General features: G+C 42.0%; 1 protein-coding gene across 3 annotated transcripts in view; it reads right to left on the minus strand.

The window, feature by feature from the left end:
- Nucleotides 1-19,533: 19,533 nt before the first annotated feature.
- Nucleotides 19,534-21,305, minus strand: part of rbfox3a (RNA binding fox-1 homolog 3a) — a 531,011-nt gene continuing 529,239 nt past the window's right edge. For 2 of the 3 annotated variants that reach the window (XM_085761388.1, XM_085761390.1), the window contains one exon: nucleotides 20,318-20,404. In XM_085761388.1, coding sequence (XP_085617514.1) covers nucleotides 20,402-20,404 — 3 coding nt within the window. In that variant the 3' untranslated portion in view covers nucleotides 20,318-20,401. Of the gene's footprint in view, nucleotides 20,405-21,305 lie in introns of all 3 variants that reach the window. The other variant, XM_085761389.1, reaches the window with a different exon arrangement.

The following is a 21,305-nucleotide window of genomic DNA, read 5'->3' on the forward strand; positions in this document are numbered from 1 at the left end:
TCGGGGGACAGATTCCAGATGTCTTTAGAATAGAAACATGGAAGTCCAGCAGGGTGACTGGAGCTGGAGGCTGGAGCAGCATAGAAGGAGTTGTTAGTTGGACCCCTCGAGGGCTGAAGAGCAGCATTAACAGCAGTCGTTGGGCTGATGACCCTGGGGGCTGGACACCCAGCAGGTGGAACCACCACAGCTCAACTGGATGGTAATTAAGGCAATGCATGATCCCTCTGGAGGTACTGTAGAGCTGGTGGCCAATGGCAAAGCCAAGTCTTCATGGAGGTACACCACAATGATGAGAACATTAGTGAGTGAGAGGAACTGTGGGAAGTTGCTGATGATGGCTGCAGAAAACACTGCTTTTGATCTTGCACTATGTTCAAAGTCTGCACCTTGCATTAATTGTCTGCCTGAACCCGGCCCGACCTAGACTTACTCTTCACCACACGTGAACAGCGATGATTCACAACAAACAACATATCATTTACAACCCGCAAGAAATGTGTTTTATGAGGGAAAAAAAGAACGAGTCACGTATTTTTTCGGCTCGAACCTGGTCGGGTTTGTTGGGCCGGCCTGACCAGTTGAGAACTCTAAAATGGGAAAGGGCTTTAGTCCAAGGTGGTTATGAAATAAAATGCAGGAGTGACCAGGTGCAGCACTGTCATGGATTGGGGAACAGGTGTGTGTGTGTGGATGGGGCGGGCCAGGCCGTAAGATGGGAACAAGGAAGAACATCTGAGGACATCTGGTGGATGAGTTGAGGAAGGCAGGTCCGGGGAGAACGAGGGGGGTGGGGACCGTGGGGAACGGGAGGGAACGGATCCTGACAGCAGTGAAGGCAATGAAGCTGCAGATGTGAGGTGGGAGGATCTCTCCAGTGATCCAAACACAATAAAACATTTATTGTCTGTGTTGTTATTAAAGTGTACGAACGCACACGTCGGGTTTGTCTGCGGTGGGTAGAGGGAGAGGAGAAGCACACAGCGGGGAAGTGTAAAGAGGGGGTGATGCCACTTACGACCTGTTTCTGCGTCTGTTTTATGGGTGTTAAAAGAGCAAAATAGGCTTTTAATGCAGGCCGAGGCCAGATGTCGATGGCGTCTTGGGCCGCTCTCGCCTCTCTCGCCCCCCTGTTTACTTCATTAATCGAGAAGTTGAAAGATTTATCCACGTCTCCTGCTTTGTTGTTTTTTGCCTCCTCTAACTTCCATCCTCCCTATTGTCCTCTTTTGTAATTAAATGGTTGAGGATGCCGCCCTGCGTGTGTGTGTGTTTGTGTGTCTTGTATGCATGATAGCAGAAAGAGAGAGAGAGCGAGAGAGAAAAAGAGAGAGGAGGGAGACAGTGTTTTCCTCCCCTCTCTCGCTCGCTGCACATTCTTTCTCTTTGCAGCAGATGGTTCTGTTCTGCTTTAACGGCCAAGGATTCAAACTTAATTAATGCTAAATAATTAACTAAATAAACATGGTAAGCGCAGCAAAGACACACATACACACACATGCAGACACTCATGCACTTCATATCTGCATCATCTTCAGGGAGCCGGCCATTTGGGACCGTGTGTGTGTGTGTGAGAGAGAGGAAGAGGAAGTGCTGTAAATGTGATGCTGAAGCTCATGGTAATGAAACAAGCTCATTTTCTGATCACTGAGGTAATTAATGTGTTTAATGTCGTATTTATCATGTTGTACATCAGTCAGTGCTCTGTCTATGAGGCCACAACTGTCTGTGTGTGCGTGTGTGCATGAATGTGTGTGTGTGTGTGTGTGTGTGTGTCACCCACATATTGCCTCATGCTGGAGCCAATATGGGTCTTAAAAACAGTAGGATGTGTTTAGTCCTTGCTCTTAAAGGATTAGTTCAACATTTCAGGGAATTCACTTCTCGTGTCTACCTATAGTCAGATGAGAAAAGCAACATAGTGAACATCATGTGACGGTTTATCTCTTCCTGTTTCCTGATCCCAATGGCTGCAACATGTTCCCAGTGGTTTTCTCTCCAGGTTTTAAAGTCAGGTTTGGAGGCAACATGATTCGGCTGTCTGTACTTGTAGGTATGATTTTAGAATATATTTTATTTGGGTCAAATAAAAGTAAAAAGAGAGATACTATTCCATGGAAAAACATAGCCTACATATTGTCTGAGACTAAAATACTACATTTATGAGAAAAAAACTCACAGATTTGAAAATTCTCTGAGATTACAGTCATCAAATGAAAAGTTCTTAGTTTCTTGTGGAAGCTGCAGTTTCTTTCTCTAAGCGTCTGTTCTTTTTTTTTTGCATGAGAACAAGAAAAAAAACGTGTCAAATTTACACACAAAAAATGGGAGAAAAACTTGATTTTTCCTTCACTTTGCATAGTTGGATCAATCTCATCACACCTACCTAATTAAATGACCCGACCTAATAAAATTAGTCTTTGCAATCTGATTCAGCAAAATGAAAAGATTCATGATTTTGAGCCAGAATTACCTCATTATCACAAAGATCTGGACTTTGAAGAGACTTTGCTCAGAGTCGGTCTTATTCAGAAGAAACACAAATGTGTGCTTTGTGTGATATTCAGCTTCTACTTTCTGCCTTTTGTGTGAGTAACATATTCATCATCAGAGTATTTCCTGAGGCAGATACAGATTGTAAATACTGGTGTATGTTTTGCTGCATGCAACAACTACTGTACAACCACTGAATTGGCAGCTTGATCAAGATTTGGATTGTGTCATGTGAAGTGTTTTGTCTGCAGGGAATTTATTTATTTAGTGTTGTTATCAACTATTATTTTTACTATCATCATCTTCCCTTATCTTCATTTCTTTTCTTTTTTTATTTGTTATTTCTCTACCTCACACAAGGTATGTTATTATTTCTTTACTTTGTTTGTATATTTGAGTTTTGAATGACAGTGCTCACCTCTGCATGGACACTTTCACTGCATCTTCATCTCAGCGCTACCAAGACATCTGAGAGTGTTTGAAAGAAATGCAAACAGACCATTGTCCAGCTCTGATACAGGTCTGACCACCTTTACACCAGGGTTTTATACTCAGTTATGTTACATTCCAGAACAAGTGTGCACATGTTTGCCATCTTTATCGCTAAAACTGGTTGGAAATCTGCTGATGGCATGGTGGTGTAGCAGTCACTCACACTTACAGTAGCCTATCATCTTCTTTAGTAAGAATAAACAGATATAACATTTCTTTTGGATGCAGTTTCATGCAGGTTTGAAAATGAAAAAGTGAAATGTGTCTGGTTGTGGGCCTGTGACAGACTGTGGCGGCCTTGTCCTGGGAGCATGGCACCTTTGACAAAGAGGGGGTGCAAGGGTCCACACCCCCCTCACACACACGCACACACATACAGCTCAGAGACCCGATGGACTGATTACTCTGCGTGCAGCGCTGTGCAGCTGTTTAATGACAGGTGTAAAGATATTAGATACCAGTGTGCAGGAGTTGCCTCTTTTGTTGGTGTTTGTGTTCAGAGTGTAAATTCACGGTTGTGGCCGTGTGTGTAGGTGTAGGTGTTTGTGTGTGCGTGCGTGCGTGTGTACACATGCAATATTAAGTGTATGTGCCTGTACGAGCGCTTCTCTGTGTGCGCTCCAGGGACCTGCTTCATCAGTGCTCAGTCGAGTGTGTCAAGTGGTGATGTGTCAAGTGGTGATGTGATCTGGTCCATGCCCCCCAACCCCCCACAGTCTCCTACACACACACACATATACGTACATACACACACACACACACACACACACACACACACACACACACACACACACACACACACACACACACACACACACACTCACAGCTCTGCTTCAGTGTGGCCCAGAACAATAAGGGCTCATTTGGTGAAATGAATCTGTCTGCCACTGAGGCTCTTCCTCTGAGGAGCCTAATCGCACTCAAACTAATGACTACACTGTGTGTGCTTGTGTGTGTGTGTGTGTGTCTGTGTCAGGCACATTGAACAAACAGCCAGAGAGCACAACATATAAAGAAAGTGTTCAGCTGCCCTACAAGGCAACTCAGCATTTGAGGACCTACATCTGTAGACCAGACCCCCCCCCCCCCCCCAGTCCTCCAGCTCCAGCAGCAGCAGCAGTGACTGTGCTACTGGTGTGGATGGTGGTAATTAATGGATTTACACATTGAGCTCTTGTCAAACACATGCCAAGGGCAAGGAGCTATCCCAGCACACCATGGCGATTAACTTCTTACACACACACACACACACACACACACACAACACTGGTGAATATAGCTCTGCGTCCCTCTGATATTAAAACCCTCCCGCATAGTTTCAACACACCCAGACACACACAGGCTATTACCTCAACCTAAAGCCCCGCATGGGCACTGAGGCGGACACTGGTTTGGTGTGTGTGTGTGTGTGTGTGTGTGTGTGTGTGTGTGTGTGTGTGTGTGTGAAAGAGAGAGAGCAGGAGTGATGGCAGACATAGATGTGCTCTGGGCTTCAGCAAAACCTATAGACTTACAGTGGCATCAGAAGATATTCAAATTAAAAGTCAAAATCTGAAATCCATTAAAACTGCAACTTATCCTTAAAGGTCCAGTGTGTAATAATTGTCAAGGTTTACTGGCAAAATCTGAATATACTATCCATGAATATATTTGTATAAGTGTATAATCGCTATAAAATAAAATTTGTTTGGTTTTCGTAGCCTTACGTATAGCCTAATTCTTCTTTTATGTACATACTGTATAGCAAGGGTCTTGCTTTAGAGAGTGTCACCATCTTGCGCCGCCATGTTTGTACTCACCATGTCTGATGAAGGCCAGGCAGTGGTCATCATCATTCTCCTCCATGTCAGTAGTGAAGCATGGTGATGGCAGCGTCATGTTGAGGGTGCAGGGAGGAAGAAGAAAATGTACCCATAGAAACGTGGCTCCATGGCCTGAAAAAGAGCGATAGTTCAATTTTCAGATCGATCACAACTGGAAGTGTGACCGAAGTCACTGCTACTGAGGGGTCTAAATATAGATTTTTTTTGTTTGTTTGTTTGTTTTTTTATAAATTTGCAAAATCTTACAAATTTTTAATTATGTGATTTTGAGGTACTGAGTGGAGACTGATGGACAGAGAGTGAAATTCTACCCAGTTACAATACAGTTAGGTTCACATATTTTCTGAGGTAATTTTACCTGTATACAAGAGTTTCCTGAGGTACATTGATTTCAAGGCTTTCAAGACATCAACATTTAACAGCATCTGCAGCTCTGAGCTCTAATTGGTTCAATGTGAGAAAATAAAAATACTAAATATCCAAAATATAATTATGGACTTACAAAAAAAAAAAAAGAAAGAAGAAAAAATCTCTTAGCTGAGTCTGTGAAGTAAAAATCATGCTTAAAAAGTCATGAGCTGACAATTTAAGCAGAAATTTTGTGTTTTGTGGTTTACCTACAACCTTCAGTTTTTCCAATGAGTCTGAATGAACTGTCATTAATTTAATTCATATTTATCTTAAGCACTTTTATCGGACAGCATATGTGTTATCATCATGATCATCATTAGGTCCACATTTTCCAAAAATCGTATCTGTCAGTGTATGTACGTATGTGTATGTAAGAACAGCAAGTCTCAATAAGAACTGGAGTAGAATGAATGGAAAGAGGAAGTGGTTTTCCCTCCTCCATGTATCACAGCTGTTCCTCACTATTTCTTCTTTAAACGGCTCACGTCACCTGTTTTATTCAGGCAAACAGGAAAGGTGAAAAAGGGAGGAGGGAGATGAAGAAAGGAAGAGAGAGGTGGAAATAAAAGTCAACAAGAGCAGTAAATAGAAACAGAGGAAGAAGGGAAGAAGAGGAGGGCAGTGGAAGTGGATAGTGTTGTAAACGCAATCTGGCATCCCACTCCGATTGCATTCCTCCATCTTAAATACCTGCTAGCTTAGCTGCCTCGCCATGTGTGTGTGTGTGTGTGTGTGTGTGTGTGTGTGTGTGTGTGTGTGTGTGTGTGTGTGTGAAAGTGCACGCATAGGAGAGAGGGAAAATGTGTGTGTGTACGCAAGTGGATGTGACTGAGATTAATGACCAGTGGTAAATAGAGCTATTCCTCACAGCCAACAGTGAGCAAGGCCACTGGCCACACAGCAGGGTAGTGTACACTGTCTACCACATGTTAACACTGTGTGTGTGTGTGTGTGTGTGTGTGTGTGTGTGCATGTACTGAACGTGTGTTTGTATTAAATGCTTCTTGTTGTAAAACATCTGTAGCATCAAAATAAAAATGTCTGCGAGGAACTTTTCTAGTTAATCATTCCAACACGAAATATCTTTATACTGTGAATACAAAACAATTCAATAAAATGTTTTTTTTTAAAAAGTATAATAAGTTTATTCTGGAGTTATTTTAATAAAACAAGGTTGTAAGGCAGCAAGCAATTATGAACAGATTCTTCACTAACAATATTGGCTATCATTTCTTGTTTTAATGTATAATTTATTTTTCATATGATCCTGTTTTGTTCAGCATTTTGGGCATATAATGTGTGTTATAAATAGGGGAGACCGGGTTGTGTGTTCAGAATGTGAGACAAACTAGTTCCACGTGTCTGCTATTAAATGGCACAAGTGTTATCTGTGCAACACAAACTGAAAATGCATGTTTAGTCTCAAACACAAGGAGTGAAATGTTACAATTCACCCCATAGACCGGGTTAGTTGTAACAAACCGTGGGGTGAGATGTAACATTATCAAATTAGTATTATGACAAAAACTTGATATTTAAAGCTTTTTATTCAACATTTAAATGACTTTTTAACATAATTGGTGTGTCGGTGTGTGTGTGTGTGTGGGTGTGAAGGTGTGTGTGCATGTCTCAAGTATATTAGTTACTGTCAGCCATAGTTTTATCCTAACCTTAACCTTAACCTTTCGTCTTTGTCTTTCAAGACCTACTGCAATTCAAAGAAAACATGAATGCAATTAAAATTGGGGTTAGTAAGGGAGTAAGTTAACATACTAAATTGCTGTTACAACTAAGCCAGACTCTTGTTGTTACCTTACAGCTAACAACTAAAACATTAGCACTAACAACCTGCATGAAAAAAATCTACATAACTCACAATAACCATGATGTAAGTTTGATGAGTTTAACTACAAAGCAGGCAATGCTATGAGAAAAATAAATGGAGGGGGAAAAAATACTTTCTGCCTTAAAATGATTTTTGGTAGGCCTACTTCTTTTTCACATATGGAAGAATGACTAAACTGAGCATATACAATGTCAAAAAAATGTTTTTATACATAAATCACAAACAATATATATTAAGTTCATTTGTGTTTCTGCCAATGTTTGGTAGAACCTCTTGATGATGTGGGTACGAGCAACAACACTCTCTTCTGATTTCACAGACATCATCTGACATAACAATAAGGCCCAGAAACATCTTAATAATGTGAGTCATACACCAGGAACCACAATGTGTCTACTGATTTTAGCTTAAAGCAGAAGTAAGTGGTCTGGTCGTTTTCGCTAATGCTGCGTTCCAGGCAGGCTTTTGAAATCGTAAATTACAGCTTCAAGTCACAACTTACGACTTTGTAGCGTTCCAGGCAACCCACTCGTGTTTTTCCGACCTGTTTTACCGGTGAAAGTCACTATAACGGCCACTCGTAACTTCCGACCGGTGAACTCGTACCAGATCGAACTGGTACCACTTCACGGTCGGAAAAATACGAGTTTCCTTGAACGCACCATAACAGTCCTCGTCCCTACGTCACCACATTCACGGCGTTCCTTGGCTGCACACACAGCCCTGCATGCCGTTCTCTCTCCTCATTGGATAAAAACTGTAGGATACGATAAATGTTTTCTCCTCGGCTCAGAGCAGAGCAGAGGGACTGACAGACCCGTGTTTCAGTCCAAACACTCTATGTAAGTGATTGCTGTCGGAAGATATAACTATTTAAGACTTATATTAACACAAATATATCACTTACTTCTGCTTTAAATATATTAAAATATTTACTCCAGAAACACCAAAAACATGTCATCAACACATTCAGGAAGTCCTCTGCTCACAGTCTGCTTCTTGTTCTGAGGAGCTTCTGTTTTGTCACAATAACCCAAATATGAGACCAGTGTCGAGGCAGAAAATCACATGTGACCTGTCTTTCGTCGTGGTAACCCCTCAAGTTGCCGTGGCAATGTCAGAGCTTGAGGGCAGACCACAGCTGAGACCAATTCATTAATTAGGGACTCCTCTGATATTCTCTGCAGTTTATCACTAATATTTCTGACCTTCCTTTTCCCATACATTTAGCTGACGTCTCTGTGAAACACAACCAGACACACACACACAATGTGACATTGTCTTGCAAAGTTACAAACTGCTAAACCAATGGACTGCACTTCATGGCTACTGTCTGTTTATTAACAGTCAGTCAAAATAAGCTGCAATGCAAACCTATGACATAGAGAAACTTTTGGTCTGATTAATAAGATGATTTAATAAAAAATGTAAAGACTTCCTGTCTAGTTTTTCCCACTTTTGTGTAATAGCTACTCGTATTACGATCAAGTCAGGGTTGAATAAAAATAAAAGGAAAAAAGGAAAACTGAGATAGGCTACATGAGATTTTGGGGGGGGGGGGGGTGAGACTGTGTGAAGTATAGTACCTCCCACTCACAGGGTCTAGACACTGGTGGTGTTAAAGGGATAGTTCAACATTTTGGCAAATTGGCCCATTGCCATAGCCTAATCCCTATAGTCATAGCAGTAGGTTTGTTACATCTAATTGTTGGTGCAAGCCAGCCGAAATAGCCGTAGCCATAGCAAGCTAGCCGTAGCTGCTCAGAGCTATGCTACGGAGGCTAATGGGATTTATTGGTTTCCCTAATCAAACTCATCAAATACACAATCCAACAACTCCAAAACGCTCTGGTGGACAAGTTGTGACCTGCACATTCACCACGCTATGAGATGATAACGGAACGTTACAAGACAGAGTTGTTTTCGAGGCGAATGCAAATGCCCCGAAGGGAATGCGCATCAGCGGTTTTGCATGAATTTACCTCGAAGTCAAGAAATCCCATTAGCCTCTGTAGCGTAGCTCTGAGCAGCTTGCTGCTCTGCTCTGCCGTTCTAAAAATAGCTTACACCGACAATTAAGAACCTACTGGGGGATTATGGCAATTGGCCAATTTGCCAAAATGTTTAACTATCCCTTTAATGATGATGGGAGAAGGGGAATGGCGCAGATGAGGATGTGATGAGGAGTGGACTCCATGCAGGCTGGAGATGGATGAGGAGCTGAGCTGTCAACAGAGGACAGGAAAACAGATTTTCTTTAGCTTGACGGACAAGACCTGAAGTCAGCTGACTACAAAAGAAAAAAAAAACATAACCTGAGTTTAATTCTGTTCATTTGACCTCCTTTATTGGCTCAGAACTGTATAAAATCCCTGCTCATCCATAGTGATAATGATCAATTAATAACAATACATTTTACTTATGTAGTAGCTGCTGTTCATGGAACACAAAGATACTTTACATGAGATCAATGAGCATAGAAACACAGTAAAAAGATAAAACACGTATTTCAGGGTCAAACTAAACCAGGGTCATTTTCATTGATTGTCTAAACCAACAGTGAATAGCTCAGTACCACTCATGACCATAATCTGATCTTAATGTTGAAGAACCTCTTTAGGAGACACCATGTGTGAGTGGAGCCTCTTATGACTAATGCTCACTGTTGAGTACTAACAAAATCATACCATTCATTTTCAATGGGTATTGATCACATTGTTGAAGTAACTGACCTGCAGCATCCTCCCCTCTAACTGGCTCCCTTCCTTCGGCATCACCAGCTGCTCACTGCGGCCCAGTTCAAACATGTTTCCCATTGATTGTGAGGAGCACACACCTCTGCCAGCTGGAGCGGGCTCACCTGAACCTGGAGTGACAGGAAATCGTAGGATGTCAGGAGAAGTCAACAGTAATTGTCAGTAATTCCCCTCACTAATTGCCTGAAGCTCACTAAAGAACACATTCAGCAGTTATTGGCATTCAATTAAATCCAATTATGAATAACTTATGGAGCAAACAGAGCTGATGTAATTTGTAGGACGCTTTAATATTCTCCCTCCTCGTCGTGTTTGATTGACAAATTGGAAAACGGACAAGGTGGCTCCTGGATGGAGCGCCGGCGGTCCGAGGACAAACATTACCGCGGCGCCCTCAGAGTATAAAGTGGTCAGAGAGGAGCAAAGAAGAAAATAGGGATTTAACAGTCATTTAAACCCATTATTAACTGCAACTTGCTCTGGCTCCTCTTATAAACAGGAAGTGTAAATGGGTGGTAAACTGCAGAACAGACCAAGTGGCACTGGTGTGTGCTGAACATGACTGATGGTGCACTGTTTGCCTGTGTGTTTGTGTGCATGTGGCATATCTTAATAACAGCACCATGAGATGTCTGACACATCTCTTCTGCCACTGAAGAGACCGTTATAGTGGGGATTTATTTTGTGGAATGAATTACCCAGTATAATTAAAAACCTTAATCTCTTTTTTCCCCTCAACAAAACAATTTTGTTTAAACCCAGAGAAGCAATCCAAAATTAATTTACCGCACCACTGAGTAGTAGTATTAATGCTTTGCCAGTACCCTCCCTCCCCCTCCCCCCCTCTCCTCACCCCTCCCCCCCTGCCACCATCCTCATCTCTTACATGGGTTATGTGATATCAGACGATGGGCTGTGTGTTGTTACATGGGTTGTTCCCTGTGTAATCATCAGGAGCAGAGAACAATACACAAAGGATGGCGGGTATTAGCTCTAATAGACTGTCCTGTGGGGGACCTCAGCTATTGTCTGACAGTGTGTGTGCGTGCATGTGTGTGTATGTGTGTGTGTTCATTTGTGGAGCTTCTGTTTTCCTTGTGGTGGAGCTTTCTCATATGTGCAAAAACCAGTGAGGACAATAACAGAAAAATGCTATATTGCTTTGTGACAGTTATAATCTAAGTTATATTGTTTTCTAATTTTACAAATTTTAGCTAATTATTGTTCATCTTGGTGCTTTGATTCTATTGCGGCTATGTTGATATCATATTATGTTAAATTCTTACTTCGTACAGTATGTGCAGTGCCAATTATATCCACCTGCACCTTGACAACAAAGCCTAATATTACTTTGGTCATTACAAATACCAAGAGCTGTGTCAGTTAAAGTTAATGGGGACATACCATGGAAATATCACTTTTTGAAGGCTCTTTAACATATATTTGGGTGTTTGTCTTGCCTTCCAGCCCCCAAAATGTGAGGATTGACAAAAAAAATCTGTAGTGTGCGGGCTCCCTAGGTTGAAATCGTGGTTTTACGAGCTGTTCCCTCAGTTGTCTTCCAGTGATGTAACTAGGATTCAAATTTACATTATACCACCCCTACCCGGTACCAGTAGAAGGGGCGGGGCAAGCAGTGGTTCATTTGCATTTAAAGGGACAGGCATTGAAACCAGCTGTTTTGAACAGGGTTGTTTTGAGAGGATGAAAAGAGCTGTGATGTTTGATCCTTGGGGTATTTTGACCAAAGCATGTCACAGACATGTCTTTAAGACACCTGGGAACTATTTTAATTTGTGGAAAGGAGGCATAATATGTCTCCTTTAAAGTAACCATCATGTCTGTGTTTGATCAATCAGCCGACCCTAAGTTCCTAAATCTTCAGACAGTAATACAGTAAAAAGGGACTTGTTAGGGTTTTCCCTGGAACTAATCTTGACTCTGGTTCTTCCAGTGGAGGAGTTCCTCTAAAGGTTCCTGTTCCCTCTCTGATGCTGCTGCTTGGAGGGATTATACTTGCCTGCAGAACTAATTCTTGGCCGGCTAATACAGCGCAGGCTCGTCAAACCGGTTTATTACGCTAAGGAACACACTGCCTGCATTGTGTGTGGATAGTGGCTGCATCACTGACCTGTGTGTGGACACGGTGGCTGTGTCCATCTCAGTTTTCGAGGCAAATGCAGAGACTGCTTGCCAAAAAAATGCCCCTGATGGGAACACGCATCAGCGGTTTTGCAAGAATTTACCTCGAAAACAACTCCTTCTCGTAATGTTCTGTTATTATCTCATAGCGTGGTGAATGTGCAGGTCACAACTTGTCCACCAGAGCGTTTTGGAGTTGTTGGATTGTGTATTTGATGAGAAAGAAATTCCATTAGCTTCAGTAGCATAGCTCTGAGCAGCTGGCGGTTCTGCCCTGCCGTTCTAAAACACCGACAATTAAAGGTAACAAACCTACTATCCCTTTAACAGAAATTTTGACCAGGGATGCCCAAATGTTTGCATGCCACTGTATTTCTAATATTTACCACTCATCAGACCTGCTGACTTCCTGTCAGTAACCCTGTGGTATCTCTGACATCATTTCCTGTACAGTTTGGTCACTAAAGCGCCACAGATGACAGAGAAAACTGCTAAACCAGCAAAATCTATTGTCTTGGACAGTGGCAACACTGGGGATTGTTTAGTACACAATGGAAGGTGATGACAAAGTGCTGCAGATGAGGATCAATGCTGGTATACAGGACTAGTTGTTTCTCTGTGTCTGTGTCAATACAATGTGTGATGGTGTGTTCCCAAGTTGCTGTAGTGGAAAGGGAACGGGGGGATGCGAGGTGGGAAGGGGGGGTCGATGAGGCATTTGTTTTATTTAGGTAAATGATTGTGGTGGAGATGGATAACAACAGTGTTGGGCATGGGGAAGGTCCCTAAGGAGCTGGAAGACAAATGGCTATCAAGGCTCTGCAACCCCCCACCGCCCCCACTACTTCTCTCTCTGTGTCTCTGGGACTGGCATCCATGGTGTGCTGGGTATGGCTGGGAGCAGGGAAAGGGACAGCGAGCGAGTCAGTCTTCATCATGGCGACGGAGCTGCTCTGGAGGCAGAAGCAGTCTTATTGATTGGTTAAACTTCAAAGGCCAGAGCCTAAGAACAATCGATAGGCCTCAAAATAAAAGTAATAAAATGGAAATGACAATGAAGCACCCAGTGTGTCCACACACTTAAGAGACTGGGACAACTACCAGTCCATTACAAATGTACAACATGGGCTCAGTGTGAAGCAGGAAACTGGGCCCAAGCATCAAAAAGACATTTTCTATGAAAAGACATAAGTGTGGTGATGATGTCCTGAGCATTAGCTGCTAATTACTAGCTCACCGATGTCAGTGCTGATAGATTATAGCCACAGCTAATTCATGTAAAATGTGAAACAACTCCACCCAGATTTGACAGATCAGCTGATTATTGATTACTTATGATAACTGATATTAAACTCCACAATTATGATATAATAAACATGTTCTGAAGCCACACCCAATAGTGAGCTACTCTACCCATCTTGTTGTAATTATCATTGAGTGATTTATTGGGATGTGTGTTGGTGGTCATACACATCAACAACACCCAGATCTTCTTGAGGACTAAGTTATTTCCCGGATACAACAGCAGACTACACCAGTCATCACACTTACATCATGTAATCCTTTGGGGTGGAGATGATTATAGTAATGAGGATGGTGGGGCCAGGATTGGTTGGGTGTGATGGGGTCAATGCATCATTTAAGGGGATCGCCTCCTCCTCCTGTAGTATGTGGGAAAAACAGAACGGTCTGTGTTGTGTCGTTACTGTAGAAGCTGCTGTCAGTCAATCACAATACAGAAACATGAGTCATACTGTATGTATACATCACTAATAATATAATACTCTTCTACTTTTATACTCTTTTATCACTTTCAGGTGAAAATCTTAAATATGTAGGCAAACAAATTGTATGTGACACTATGGAACGTTTATTAATGATCCAGAGGAGATTACCTTTTGTGTTTCTGCAATTGCTTCCTTCTGGTAACTTTAAAAGAACGCTTTTATTATCAATGAACACACTTATTGAACTACATTAAGGCATTAACAGGGGGAGTTACTGAGCAAAGAAATGTTTATTAATAATAATCATGGTAGTAATAACTGTAATAATAATTGTGATAATAATGTACCAATATTGTAATAAATAGTACTGTGTCTTTGAAGCACATTGGGAGCATACAGAAATAAAAGCCAGGAAAAGGAAATACAAAGTCATCCAAACCCATTATGGTACAGGTACTGAACACACATACTATACGTGCATATATATCTATATATATCACACATATATGTATGTATATATAGATATGTGTACAAGTAGTTGTGTGCGTGTGTGTGTGAGGTGCTTCAGACAGTATTCAGGCCTACTCACTTCATGCACATTTTCCTGTGTTGTAGATTTAATCCTTAATGAGTAAAGCTGCCATTTTTTTTCTCTTCTGTCTACAGTAAAAAACTAATAATGACAGAGAAAACATGATTTAGTAACCATGTCAAATGCATTGAAAATGAAAAACAGAAATCTCTCATTGAGATACTTTGCTGGGGCTCCAAACAAGTCAGGTGCTTCCTGTTTGCTTTCAGCGTCCTTGAGTTGAGTCTAGAACCTGACTGGAATTCACTTCTGTTAACCAACAAATTTGTAAATGAGGTCCTGCAATTCAATGGATGACAAGAAAATTCTTCTTCCAAAACATAATGTCCAAGAAATTCAATGCAGACCTCTGAGACACAGATCAGGACCAGTTTCTCTACCATTTCTTCTTTGAGTCTAGATGCCCCAATAATTGTGAAATGAAAGAAGTTCCAAACCAGGATTCTTCCTAGAGGGACTGTGGTCTGGGAAGAAATCAAGAACCCAATGGTCACAAATAGAACAAGTCACCTGCAGTGACGATGAATCTGCGAGAAGTGCAGCAGCTCTCCACCAATCAGACCTTAGTGGTAGACTGTGCAGACAGAAGCTGCTCTAAGTAAAAGACAAACAACAGCCTGCTGGACTTGGTCTGTTAAATGACAGTGACTCTCAGCTGGAGAGTCATTTCCAAACTGAGGGAAAGATGAATGCGGTCAAAAACACAGAGGTCCCTGAAGGAAACCTGCTCCTGAGTGCAGGAGACCTGAAGCTGGGTTGATGATTCACCTTTCACCACAACAATGACCTGAAGCCAAGACAACGCTGGAATGGCTCCAGACCAAGTCTGTAACTGGCCCTGTCAAAGTCCAGACTGAAACCCCACAGCACCTGGAGATGTTGCCCTATACCCAAGAAGCCTGGAAACTGAAAGTGGCCTCTACAGAGTCCAGAATTAAATCTAAATCACTTTCTAAATGAGAGATTTCTGCTTTTAATAACATATTTCGCCTTTGTCATTATTAGGTCATTGAGTGAAGACCGATGGGCAGAAATGACAACTTTATCCACTGACCGTCTTGTTCACTTTACCTCTGACCTCAGTGACAGGGGCTGGATCCTGTCTGAAGCTGCTCTATAACACTTGGAACTGTTTGCAGAGAAAAAGAAACTGTTTTGATTGCACAGGTTAAAGTGAAGCCAGAGCCACACATGAAAAGTCTCTTTGTTCTTCTAACATACAGTAATACAAGGTTCAGCTATTGACAGAGGAGAAAGGGAGAATCTGCACGTAAGGAATACAAAAGCACATTGAAGCCTCAAACAGATAAAACAGACCAAGAAAAAACAAACAGACAAATACAAACAGAATGGAAGGAAATTCATCTTTTTCTTTCTACTTTACTCACTAGTCACCATTCAAACCTTTTGTGCTTTGGGGATCTGCATAGGACAGGGGGGCTATTGGGGTTCGGGGAGTAATGTGGATGCGTAAAGGCGACAGTATACTTGACGCAAAAGTCAGAGTGGAATACACTAATGCGTGCAAATTGATTTTAAAATTGCAGCAAAACAGCTTGGTATTGTACAGTTATTTAGTGTCTAACTTTAACTATGCAGTTTACTTTGCAGAAGAGGAGCAGAGCAGCAAATGCTAACTAGTTCTGTTGTGTTTTGGAAGGCCTCTCGAAACAGTAAGAAAGTTCATGATGCCAGTTCAACATAGATAAACAGTGTCATTTTTTTTTATTCCCGCCTGGTGCATAGTAATTCTATTTGTGCTCATGGAGCCTGATCGCAGGTGAAATTAGTAAAAGACATCTTTGCAGTACTTTATGGATCATTTTAGAAAACATGGACTAGTTTAATATTAACCAAAAGTAGTAAAGTCATAGCCCACCCGTTATCAACTCATTGGAAAAGACAAAGCAAGTGTCACTTTATATACACTTCACATGCAGGATTATTTTTATTCAATGACAAATCTTGTTTAGAAAATGTAACTAGTTGGCTCTAAAGCATGTGAGATGCCTTCAGACCCACTGCAGGTGAACGCACAGTCAGGGCCGGAGTGGGAAGAGTTTCGTATCTGCAGCAAGTATACTGTGGCCTTTATGGTGGAGGTCACCAGGTTACCAGGGGAGGTAGGTGTGGTTTTGGCTTATGGGTTATAGTAGGACTCTAGTTGGGCTACGCTAAGGAGGGGTGGGCGTGGTTGGGGGGGGCAAGTGGGTTGGGGTTGGGTGAATGAGGTCTGGTTGCCAGGAGGTTTTAGTGAATAATAGCTGCTTTAGGGCTTGTATCTGAGGTATACACAATATTAAAAAATGGGGAAAGTTTTGCAGAAGACCCACATAGGTTTTGGTAGGAAGCTCAAGGATTTTTCACATAGTACATGTACTGTAGAGCGAGTGAAAAGGGTTGGGTCTTAGCTGTGGTTCGTTTTACTTATCTTTTCTTTTTTTTTTCACCTAAAGGCAAGGAGTCCTAGAGGGAAGACGGATGGAAGGTCTAAAGGATCAAGGTAAAGGAGGACATGCTAGCTCGAACAGAAGGGTTTTCTCAGGGTTACAGTTATCAGCCATAGAGAATACCAGAGATAGAATGAAAGCTGCTTCACACCTTTTTTTAATCTCTCCAACCAGTAATGGATGGACAGTATTTAAAGTACATGTAAACAGGACGAAAGTCTTTAAACCAACAACGGAAAGAACGGAAAAAAAATGAAAGTTCAGAATCAGAAGAACATGGCAGAGATCAGAGGATACCTGGATCTCTGCTAAGATTGACATCGTTAGTTGTTTTTTATTAGTTTTTTTGTTTTCAGTTAAGTCCCAGTCTTTCTCTCTTCTGTCTTCATGTCGTATCCAGTCCGTCCCATTGGCCTCACATCACTGCAGCTGTGGAATCATCTCAGCAGCTCAGCAGTGGCTCGCCAACGGATGGGTGGTGGACAGGTGGTTTTTTTCTTTTTAACTTTTTTTTTTAAAGTCCGTCCTCTGGACTCGTTTAGTCTCAGTCTTTAAAGTAGCTTTGAGACGTCCGTCCAGAGATGCATCCGGAGTGCTGTAAGAACCCATTGGTCTGTCCATTGTGCCACATGCACTCTGAACAACTGAGAGAGAAATAAATGCAGCAACATGGGAGGTATCATTGGATCCTTTCATACAGAGGCAAAACCTTTTTGACTGAAACACCAGAGAACTGAGCGCTTGCTTGCATGTTTGGGAAGCTGAACGACAAGGACGAGGAAGGAAAAAAAAGAGAAAGCGAAGGAGGAGGAGACTGAACTCTCTCACTGGGCAATAAGGGAGGTGTCAGTTTTAAAACAAGTAAGTAAAATGCCCCAAAACTAAAATATTTCCTGATATATTTTAATAGCTAACAGCATGACATGACTGAAAAAGAGCTGCTGCTTTCATTAGACTACACTGAGCTACATTCAGCTGGACAGCAAGTCAAGGCCTATGAGGTGTTCGGTGACTGGGGTCGGTGCAGCTCAGTGGACCTCACATGATAAATGTGCTGCTGAGAGAATTTTGTTTGTAGTACACTAGGATTATGTTGAGGTGATGTAAAATGATAAATTGCAGGTTCACTCTGGACAAGTGTTGCTATGGTGACACCAATAAATCTTACTCCTAATCAATGCAAAGGCTTTGAATCCATTAATGTGCCTGATCTGAACCTGGCTATGTGTGAAGGTGTAACATTTAAACAGCTTCTACTCCGGCTAAGTTAATGATGATGATGATGATGATGTCATACACTACAGGAAGCTTCCTTTATTTCCTCCACCCTACGATCCTCACTGCAAACCCTTCCTCCCTTGCCCTCTGTTTTCCCTCCTCCTCCTCTTCCTCACCCCCCACGCAGCGCTCGCCTCCACAGCACCTTGGTAACGCTAAGATTCGAGGGAGAAAGACAAAGAGAGAAAGAAAAGACGAGGAGAAAGAGTGGAAGAAAAATCAATATTTCAAAAAAAATTTCTTTTCATCTGCTCCGTCTCCCTCTGTCTCTCTCACACGCGGGACGGGCCGCTCCCCGTCTCCTTGTTCTTATCAAATTTGAAAAGCCTGGCTGAGAAAAATTCTGACTGATCCTGAAATGATTACACATTTCTGTCTCTCCCACTGGCTTCCCACCAGCTGCAGGGCTCTGGTGTTCCTCATAAATGCTTCCCTCATCTTTCCTTCTATTTTTCCCCCCTCTCTCTCCTCTCTCTCTTTGCTTTTTTTTTTTTTTTTTTTTGGCCATGGCATTCCAGTCTGTCTGGGTCAGCAGAAGAAGAAGAAGTCCAGCATATTATCAGAAACATTTTGCTATATCATTTACACATGTATATAATTCACAGAGTACTGTATGTTTTTTCCTTAAGTATATATAAAACAACGACATCTACCTAAAAAGTTTAAGAGTTCTTGAAGTTACATTCAGTAGCTGAACTGAAGGGAAACAAAACCAAATGAATGTCAACAGAATAAAACTTCCACACCAATAGAAACCTCATCATACATTGACAGTGCATTGAATCCTGCATGAAAGTTGAAAATCAAAGGCAAACTTATGTCCAAGAGTTGCAGATCACAAATAGATATATCTATAGTCATATATAAATGATTTTTCTTCTTACTGGTAATACAATAAATACAACATTAGTAAATGGCTACAATTGACTCTCCGACCATGCCTGACAGCATGTTATTAGTACAACGTTTAAATATAGAAGGATGTCACTAAAGTAGAGATCCATATAAATAGAAAGGTCTAAAGAGACTCTTAGTAAAACTTTGTTTGCTTGTGACCCTTTTTTCGACTTCAAATAGAGCTTTTATCCCCCCGCCCCCCCTCCCCCTGCCATCCCTCCCTCCCCCCTCCCCCCACCCTCCCTCCCTCCTCGGCAGTGGGAGCCGAGCGCTGTGGTTCAGAGATGGATGGGGGAGACCGCCCTGCTGTTTCCCGTGCAGACATCTCCCACGTTTCCAAATTGCGCCCTCCCTCCGACTGCCTGCCCCCCCCCCCCCCCTCCCAAACCCGCACACCCCCGCCCCCACCCTACCCGACACGATGTACAAAAAGCAGTTTACTACACAGCACAGCCACCTCAAACCACAACACGACAATGACATGTTTGGTAGCGACGCCAGGGGCCTCGGGGCCTCCGGCAGACATGACCTACTGCTGACCTCTCAGCTCCCCTCTGACATCCGTCCTCTCTCATCTCTATTTGCACAGACGAATATAGGGATACTTATTTTATTTATTCATATGCTTGTTTTTTTTTTTTTTTTGGAATCTACAAAATGCAGACTTGACAAAACTAGCCGGTAAAGGAAAAACCACACTACTGCAGTTCGTTAGTGGAAGACAGGTTTAAAAAGCTTTTTACTTTTTATCTCGTAGTGACATGTCTGCTGGACCAGCTACCTCCCACCCCCCCCCCCTCTCTCTCTATCTCACACACACACATACACACACACACACACACACACTGGATCCACACCTGCTCCATCGCTCCTGCCCCATCCAGCAGTGGATGGGGTGAGGAGGTTGGGTGAGGTGGTGGGAGACAATCAGAAGACAGGGGGGGTGGCTGGCATCTCCTCACCTCACCTCACCTCACCTCCCTCTTCTGAATTGCAAAGACACATAACATTTTCCCCAAGTTTTTCTTTTTTTTCCTTTTTTTTTTTTTAAACATACTTACTATATTACACACATATACTATATAACACGTACATATATGTACAGTAGTGTTTGCTTTTTTTTTGGAAATCATAAACTTAAAAAAGTTTAGAAAAATAAAATGTTTTATGGTGACCTCTCTAATCGGTCTCCTCCGCTCAGCAAGGCTTGTTTTTCAGGGGTCGTCTGCCGGCTCCCCTCCCCTCCCCTCCCCCCCTCCGGACTACAGGCTCAATGGTTCAGGCCCCGGCCTCGGAACAGGCCCAGAAACATCCTCCGTCCATCCTGTGGATCCCTGCCACTCTTGAGAGAAGGGCTCCTTAACAAATCTGCTCTTTTTGTTTTGGGTGATGTTTTGTTTTTTTTTCCTCAGTGTCCTTCCACGTCCAACGTTCGTCTTCTCGTTTTTTTAGTTGATGTCCATCTGAACTCATCCCTCTAGTCTTTTCTTTTATTTACTACAAAAGAAAAAAAGAACGAGCAGGTCAGTGAAAATAATAGTTTACATAGTGTAAAGAAATGTAAAAATTGCTTCTTTTTTTCTTTTTTTACAGTAAAAGGTAAATGCTACTAAAAAAAGCACTGGAAAGTGACCATTAGCATTTACAGGTTACCATTGACAGTGTGGAAAATAATGAGTACAAAACAGCTGCACCATCATCACCAGTCAGGTTGAACAGAGAGATGCATTCAAGTTGCAGGAGTCAGAATCATCAGATCATAGTGTACTTATCAAAAACAGAGTAACAGCAGAAATATAAAGAGCCTCCACAGTCAGCAGCAGCCTGAGACACACAAGTCCAGGCCGGTCTGTTTGTTGAATCAGCGTGGTCCATCTGTTCTCTCATGAACATGTTTATCTCTGCTGTAAAGTTGGACATTTTAACATGGGAGTCTATGGGGACTGTTGGAGCCAGGCTCTAGTGGTCATTAGAGGAACTGCACCTTTATAGCATTGGGACTTAGTTTGTTGTATATTATGTTGTTATCTGCAACTACACAGCAAATATGTTGAAGAGCAAAGGTAAAGTTAAACAAAATGTTTTTAATCAGGATAATGAGTAAAAGCTGCAAATTATTACAAGGATACACCTTTCATTAAGTTTCCTAAAATATGGATTATAATACTGTTATTATTCTAATACTTGTATATTGGCTTTACTTTGTTAATAAAAATATCTTGGTTAAATTGACATTTTTTCTTAAATATTGTCAACAGTGTCCTAGGATGTAAATTAAAATGAATTAACTGCCTCCACCTTTCCTGCACTTCTCAGTTAACCTCAGTTCCTCCTACCGGAGACATGAAAGAAAAGATGCGAGGAGCAGAGGAAGAGAGGAAACATGTTTTCTATGAAA

Source organism: Trachurus japonicus, chromosome 19 (genome assembly GCF_045865225.1).
Source record: "Trachurus japonicus isolate A0001 chromosome 19, Traja_1.0".
NCBI lineage: Eukaryota > Metazoa > Chordata > Actinopteri > Carangiformes > Carangidae > Trachurus > Trachurus japonicus.